Source organism: Catharus ustulatus, chromosome 16 (genome assembly GCF_009819885.2).
Source record: "Catharus ustulatus isolate bCatUst1 chromosome 16, bCatUst1.pri.v2, whole genome shotgun sequence".
In the NCBI taxonomy this organism is placed as follows: domain Eukaryota; kingdom Metazoa; phylum Chordata; class Aves; order Passeriformes; family Turdidae; genus Catharus; species Catharus ustulatus.
Window position 1 is genome coordinate 6,713,658 of NC_046236.1, and position 8,531 is coordinate 6,722,188.

At 37.1% G+C, this 8,531-nt stretch overlaps 1 protein-coding gene across 2 annotated transcripts in view; it reads left to right on the forward strand.

Moving 5' to 3' along the window:
- Positions 1-3,790, forward strand: part of PARN (poly(A)-specific ribonuclease) — a 43,514-nt gene extending 39,724 nt beyond the window's left edge. For both annotated transcript variants that reach the window (XM_033074371.1, XM_033074372.1), the window contains 2 exons: positions 1,123-1,316; positions 2,890-3,790. In XM_033074371.1, coding sequence (XP_032930262.1) covers positions 1,123-1,316; positions 2,890-2,942 — 247 coding nt within the window. In that variant the 3' untranslated portion in view covers positions 2,943-3,790. The remainder of the gene's footprint in view (positions 1-1,122; positions 1,317-2,889) is intronic.
- Positions 3,791-8,531: the final 4,741 nt, after the last annotated feature.

The following is an 8,531-nucleotide window of genomic DNA, read 5'->3' on the forward strand; positions in this document are numbered from 1 at the left end:
AAGTTGCAAAATGTTCAGCTGAAAAAATTCCATTTCAAAGCCAAAACTATACTGCAAAATGTAACAGTTCTTCCCTTTGCTAAAACCTTATTGAAACACCGTAATTCACTACTATTAATTTAAAAGAAAAAAAGAACCTTGTAAAGCTTTGTTTTATATCTTAGTATTAATATTTATTTAACTCACAGAATAGAACGTGGCTTAGATGCACACAGCCATGTTGTGTAGTTCTAATTAAAAAATAAAAGTTCATAAATATAAAACGACCTTTTTTAAAATTGGTTATTCTAAAAGCATTATATTAGACATTTAAGTAGCTGGTGTTTACATATCCAGAAGTTCATAATGGGAACTGGTTTTTAATTAACCCCTTTGCTACTGCATTCTCTTTTATACTGATGCTAATTTGATTTTAATGTTGTCATTTGTCTTTTAAGGAAATTTAGCATTTCAGTGGAATGAAAGCCTACGCAGGGTTATTTCAGAGTGCACTGAATGGAGTGGAGCTCTGAGTTCATCTTTATACTGTGTTAGTCAGATTTCATTCAAAAGCTACTAATGAAATGAGTGTGCAGGGTTTGTGCTTTTTATTTTACTGGCCCCATAAATAAGACTCTGTACTTGAAAGCTGGATTTAAAGTTTATGTATGGAGCTTGATGGTTTTCTCTACCTTTATATAGACATGCTTTTAAAACTACCTGTAATTCCAGGAGAGAGGTGAAGTTAGCTTTTCAAGATGTGGTTTGAGGCTTCAGTTGTGCATGATTTGGTATCTATTGACAGTGCTTTAAAGAGCTTGCATAACTATGGGAATGAAATGTAAAACTGCAGGGATAGAGAAGTAATTTAATTACATTTCAGATGAGTGATCTCATCAGAACAGCAACTAAGTCTGAGACATCAATAGTACAAAGAATGAATACCTTGATCTATATAAGGTTGGATTAGATAGCAAATTTATGCAATTTTATAGTTAAGCCAGATCTTTCAGATAGTGTAATTTTATGGTACACCACTTTTATTTTTCTACCTTGATAAGCATTTAATAGATGTCCAATGACATGTACCTGTGTCATAGTTACTCTCGACTTTTTCATAATCATCTTTCTTCTCTGTTCCAGTTTTACAGGTACCAGTACAGTGGGAAAGAGAAGCATGAGTCCTATTGAGGAAGAAACTGGTTCTGATGATATGGAAGAGGGAGAAGACCAAAATCCAGAAAATGATCAGACAGACTCCTGTGCAGATTCCCTCCCAGATGGTAAGAAAAGACCCAAAAAGTTGAAGAAGATCAAGACAGAACAAGTTCCAACAGGTAAGTGCAATATTCATGCACATGGTTTTCTGTTCTGTTTGAAAATGTTCTAGGCCTGAACAGAACTGAAATTCTTTTCTTGAAAGTCTTCGCTTCTATCAGTAATTTACTCCATTACATTCCAAGTTCTTCTTGAAACAGAATACTGAATCATATAAAAATTGTAAAAAACTCAACAAACAACCCAAAACATCAAAAAGCAAAGAACTCAGCACAACCAACTCCAGTTAAAAGCAAAGAACTGACAAGCAACCAAAACCCAATCTGACACCAACCAAAGAAATCAGAATATAGTTGGTTTATTACTTTTACTTACTTTCTTCCTTAAAATAAAGCTTTTGAATATTTTTTTAGGTATTCTTAATTTTTTAAAATGTGACTTGTACTTAAGGTTACTCAATGTGTTTTGTATATTGTAAGCAAAATTGAAGGCACTCTATTTTGATGTATGCATGAATACATTCAGTGTTCTGTGTGGTGTTTGTTACCATAACCTTTATTGTGCTTTATTTGGCTGAAGATTTTTCATTTAGGGTTGCTGTGAAGGTGGGTGTTTTCAGATTTTAATACCTATATATTTTTTTAGCCAAAATAATTGGAACTGAACATCTGGCTAAAAGCAGGCAGGTTACAATCAGATGATAATGTTTTACCTTGTAATTTTTGCTGTTTTGTGAGTTATTGCAGCTTGTACAAAAAAAAAGTAAATAACTAACCTTAGATCACATGAATTTAAACATTAAAAGATTTTATTTTTATTGATCTGTTACTTGTTGATTCTGTTTCAATGTTTATTAGTAATTTCTTGCAGAAATTGGACTATAATAAAAATTAAATTGTATCTTAATTTGATCCAGATGACCACATCATATTAGTCATCTGGAGCACTGCCTGCATTGAAGTATATCCAAATATTCATAATTAAAGCTTCATTTCAATAACTGCACTAGCAACTTTTATCCAGAAAGTGGTATTGCATACCAGGCATCCTTTCTCCTGACTTAGTAGAGTAAAATCTTTCTTAGCTGATTCAAAAGCTGTGCTTGGAAATTGTTTTCTTCTTTTTATTCAGTAGGGCAGTTGGGGCCTGTAAGCATATGCAAAATGACAAGAGTGTCTATGGTGATTCAGAGCATAAAATTCAGGCTCTGTATTTGGCATTATGGGAATATGTGTTACCAGTATTAGTGATTCATCTTTATTCTCCAATTAATTTGGGATGGAAATACTCTTCCCTGTCTTAACAGACTAAATAAAAATAACACTTGGGAAAATAGTATAACTTTATCATCCTAGTAATTGCAAAACCAAAATTACCTAATTACTAGGGTTAAAAATGCAGTATTTACCATTTTTGTAAGAAATTTGAAATTAACCATTATTTTTACCCTTTTAAAGTTTTTTCTACCTATTCATAAACAGTCTCTTAGTTCCTCTTTATAAATATTGACTTGCTGGTAATATATCTAGAGCCTCCCTCTATAGGAAAATATGTCTTAATAGCCTGTGAAAGAACAACAAACAACAGAAAAAAATCTTGATGTAATTTTTATTCCATGATTCTGTCTTCTAGGAAACCTCACAACTAGTTCCACTGGAATTTTTGAGGTCCCTGAAACATGGTAGGAAACAACTGCCTTAACAAGTGGAACTGAGTGAAAGCAGTTGAGAGAATACACCTCTTGGAAGCCATACTTTATTTAAATAAAGTGGTGTTAACAAAGCAGTATGTGTCCTGAAAATCAGTTTAATTATTTTAAACTGTTTCTTGAACAATCACTGTCAGTTTTACTCGTGTGTATATCACCTAGTATATGACTTGTTGTTGATCCTGTGAAACCCTTGCTGTTGTAACTGATGTTAGGTTTAAGAAACAAGACTCAGTGTCATTTGGTCACCTCCTTTGGCATGCTGGCTATGAGCTGTACAAGAACTGGCACTCTGTGATTTTGTGCTAGGCTGTTTCCTTTGCTTGGGGAGTTACCACAGTGCTCCTAATATTTAGCTATTTTTTCAGGCAGCATCATTATGCTGTCAGCATTCTGGAAATAGGCAGAACTGCAGTTCCACATACTGCTTTCTACCTCTTACTTTATCCGGGAACATTTTTTGAATTTCTGTTCTCTACCCCCACCCCCAGTGCAGGTGGTATTCATCTAAATATCAGCCTTACACATACCTTACCCTTTCAAAAAACTGTAACTTTAAAGTTTTTCAAATATTAATTTCCTGGTGGGAGGTAGTTTTTCTTTGTTTTCACATCTGTTGTTTCCACTTTTAAATCCTGACTTTGTAAAAAATGTTTTTTGGTACCTGTGATAAACCTGCTAACTGCACCAGCCCTTTATTTGTTAAAAAAAGGATCTGCATTGGTAGATTTCAGAAAATGTTTGATATTTAAATTTTTGTATCATGGAAATAAAACCAAAATATGTATTTCCATACCATGAAAATTAAAGACATTTTCTTAGGAACTGGTTTGTTTTTATTTATTATCATCTGAAATGGTTTTGAGTGAAAGTTGGGGGGTTTTTTTCCCTTCTTCCTAATATAATAACTTCTTGTCATCCTGTGAGTAGCAGACCCTTTTGTTCCATGGACTGTTTTCAATATATTTGTGAAATGTAACCAAGAAAAGCAAGCCTATTGTCATAAGATTTAAATTGCTATGTGTTTCCCTTGGAGGGGTGAAAACAAAAGAATTTTACAAATCAGCAAGTTCAGAACCATTTCTGTGGAAGAGTGGAATATTAAGAAGGCTTCATGATATTATATTTACACTAGAATGAGAACCACTGTGTTTTAACATAACCTGTTTGAAGGTATGTCAAAATTCATGGGTTTTTAAATTATTGTGAACTTGCATTACAAAGAGGAAAATAATTTCAATATATTAATTATGAAATCTTGTATTTCTAACCTTAGAGTACTCCCAGAAGGACTATAATTAAATTGTTTAATGGCAGCTCTATCATCTCACATTCTCACACTAAAATGTGGGAAAGAAGAGTTTTTAGTGATGCAAGGGAAAATTAGTAACTGAACTCTTCTGCTCTCAAGGATCCAGGGACTTTTCTTCCTGAAGACTCATGACCTTAGGACTAAATGCTTAAGTCACTTTCATCTTGAGTTCCAAACCAATTGTAAATTTAGTTCTCAGAGTATGTGCTACACCTAATCACAATTGTATGGAGAATTTATCTTTTGTTGAGGTGAGTCAGGTAAATCACATGGTGTTCTATCCAAATGTTAGAGTGAGTTATTACCTGTATATCCTAAAGAACTGGCATAGCATGATTTGGGACAGAGCTAGAGTCATGATGACAAAAGGCTACAGAAGCATTTAAAGGGATTGTCAGAAGTACAGGTTAAGGAGCAAGGAATTAGCTGCTCAAGAGACACACAGGGCCACACTCACAGAGAATCCATCTGGAGTCTGTACCCTGAGGCCACTAGGATCTTCACTCTTGAGCAGCAATGCTTACATAGCTGCAGGGAAAATATGTCTTAAGGAATTGTATTGCAATGTAATTAAAACTTGTTTCTTCAGAGTAGTCTACATACATGCTTCTCTACACTACAAAGGTTAACAGCTACACCCACTATTTCTATGCACCTCCATTCAGGTGTCATTGTGAGAAGCTGGATGTCTATCAGTAATTAACACTGCTTAAGAAAACTGGGTTCTTGCATGCTCTAGTCTTTATGTGTGTTTGATTTTTAGCAGTTGAAACCTGGGTAAGCTACTAAACGCTGCTGGATGGGCTCTAATATTTCTGACACTAACTTTGGGTGGGTGAGTGTCAGAGGTCAGGGCTGGCCAGGGCTGTCCTAGGCAGGGACTGACGCCACTCATCCTGCACCAGAGCTCTTGTGTGGGGTTTGGTCCGCTTCCCTGCGCCTTAAATGAAGTCATTAATTCTACAAGGGAAAGAATGTAGCTCAAATTAGATCCACATTTATTTCATAATGTATGTTTAAAATATGTGCATAGAATTTGTTTTGGGAAAGCGAAGCTGTCATCACTAGTTGTGATGGCTCTGGGGCTTCCTGGTCGCTGGGGGTTTGTGCTGTTATTGACTCCAGAGGTCAGAGAATCACAGAATATCCTGAGGACCGTCGAGCCCGGCTGCTGCTCCGGCCAGCCCCGAGCCTCCCCGGTGTGTCCGGAGCGTTGTCCCGGCGCCTCTCGCCCTCGGCTGCTCCGCTCCCCTCAGGCCGGGCCCGCGGCCGCCGCCTCTGCCCTGCCCCGGCCGTGTGGGGCTGGGGGCTCCAGCCGCCCGGAGGGGTTGTGCTTGTGCCTCCCGACTGTCTGAAGGAGCCGGCGTGGCCTTGGTCGGCATTGCTGACGTGGAACATTCTCCTCAGTAGCCGTGGGATCCCCGCGTTCCTGCTTGGGGCAGCGGCAGGAGCGGCCGGTCCTCACCGCTGCCTCTGAGGGGACCGAGCCGGGGGCACGCTGAGGAGGCCTAGGAAGCAATAAGCAGTAATTACAGAAGTGCTGGAAGTAGGCGTTGAAGGAATTGAGGAATTGCCTTGAGAAAATGAGGGGATTTTGTGAGAAGTGTTTAAAAAAAAAAAGGCACTTGGAAGGGTAGGCCTGAGCATGGGAGTTTTTGACAAAATGATGTGGAGAAACATGAGAGAGGTCTGGCTCAGCAGCAAGTGAGGTAGGTGTGCTGAAACCCTGCCAATGCACAGGAATGAGAATGGGTTTATTTGGCTGGAACTTAGATTTTACATTGATAATTTATCTGTGGTGATGGAGTACTTCATTGCTCACCTCAAAAAGCACACTAAAACTGTATTAGAAATAATAATTTTCAAATTACTCTCGTATTTATGGGTGAGAAGTGTTAACGAGTCAAAATGCCCAGGATTGCAGCACAGGAATAGGAAGGTGCTGGTAAATGAGCTATAGAGATGATTGTGTAGTATAGACTAAAGGAAGAGTGTGTGTGTCCCTAAAGCATGGATTTGAATGGGCACAGGTAAGAGACTGAATGAATCTTATATGAAATTAAGATTGCTGTGAGTGCAACGGCCTGTTCTCGGTCTCAGATTTGAGCTTATGGTTTGGAGCATAAAGATAAAAGCTTCAGATGGTTTAGATGGAGACCTAAATTTTAGTATGGAACCAGTGGTAAAACCAAGAGAGAGATAGAAAGCTAAAACTTCTGGTGATTGTGGGAAAAAGTAAATGTTGTAATTCATTCTTTCTTTGAACTTTTGAGTTTTGTCATGGTGCCCAGAAAATGTCTGGTACCCTGGATGTGTTCGCTGTCTTTAAATCACAGTAAATGCAAGGCAGACAAAAACGTCCTCTGCAATTCAGCGTCAGAGCATAAAGAAGACTCCTGACAATCAAAAGTTCTTGGCTTCTGATTGTTTAGACTACTGCCAGCTGAGCAGATGTGTACATTGAAGAAGATTCCTCAAGTTACTCAACAGTACATTTAGTAAATGAATAAGCATTTGCTTGTTTGTATTGTACTGTTATAACTTTAAACTTACACTAAACTAACATTCCATGTGTGCTTTACAGATATACTGCCACATGTTCTTTGGATGAGGAGCAATAGATGGTGAGTTAGACTGAGTTTTATAGGGTCAATGTATTCACATTTAGGATGTTCTTTTTGCTTTAATAGGTATGCAGGATGCTCATTTTTAATTTTCTTTTTCTATCAGAGTAATTATTGGCAGCCATGTGTTTCCATGAGCGCTATAGCAGATCACAAGTCAGTCCCAGCTCAGGGCAAACTCGTATGGAACACATCTATTCAGAAATGCAGCATGGAAAACATTCAGACAAACTGGGAAAAGTTAGATTTCCCTATACTCATATTAATTTCTTAGAAGAGCTGATAGTTGTATTTGTACATGAGCAGTCTACAGTCTGCAGGTTTTGCAAACTATGTAATAAACCAGAGTGACAGTGCATGATGGGGTTGGTAGTGATGTGCAGCTGAACTAGAAAATCTGAGGTTGTGGCTGTGCTGAGCCACTTCAGCCCTAAACCCATCAAATGACTGAAAATACAATTGTATTAAAGCTGATTGCTTAAAAAAACCCATTTGAAATTACCAATTCCTTTTATGAGCCTCAAAAAGCTTTGCACTGTTACTGAGGTAAGAATGGCTATTTTATTTGATTCTAAATATGTATTATAACTTGGGATATCTTTCAAATGGAATTATAAACATACAATGTTTAAAGATGACTGAACATGTTTAGTTCATGTATATATTTGGGGTGGGAAGATTTTATTTGTTCTTTTTTTATTAGATGTTAGGTGACTCAATTGTAGGATGCTTCTTACTTCAAAAATCAGTCTGCTCCAAGTATATGAATGTGTCTACCATTTGAATTTTTTGCATTAGGGGAAGTTTCTTGCCTCATTTGCAATAGATAACTGATACATGTTTGCTAACAATACCACAATAATTTAAAACTGACCCTCCATTCAGTTTAGAAAAGGTCTATGCTTCAGCCTTTCCTTTCAAGTCTTTCGATTTAATTTCAGTTATCCAATTTTTGATATGTTGTTGAGCAGCTGCCAGTTACCATTAGAAACTTGCTACAATGATGTAGAGCTGCTGAAAGTGGAAATAACAGTTCAGTTCTTTGCTCCTGTGCTGAGCATGTTGTCTTCAGTGAATAATGCAGTGTCACAAAGGGATGATTTGCCAGAGAATTTCCCCTCGGTGTTACTGGACTCCCTCACCTGTAGACTAATAACCCTTTCTGCTGGGTTGTGTCACACTCCCCTGGGTATGGTGAGTTTATGAAGAAGTTAATGGAAACTGGCAGATTTTGGGAGGTAAATAAGGTGTTGCTTGAAATGCTTAATATTCCATTCTTATAGAACAAATCACTGTATTTTTAGTACTTCAGTCATGTTTCTTAATTGAAGTAAATTCTCCTGTCTTGTAGAGGGTGCAGCTCTAAGGTGTTCTAAAGTGTTTGTAACAACTTAATAGCAATTTCTAATGGATATTTGCAATTATGTGCAGAGGAATTTTTGAGACTCACACTTTTGGTTTTAATCATGTCCAAGAACAGGAATTTAACATCAAATTGTTCATTTAATTAATGTCTAATATGAAATTTGGGGTGAGGATGTATCTAAAGTAAAAGGAGATTCAGTGGCAGAATCACTTGTTTAATACCTTTTGGCCTTTTATGCCTTCTTTTTGCTTTTTGAAAAAAGAG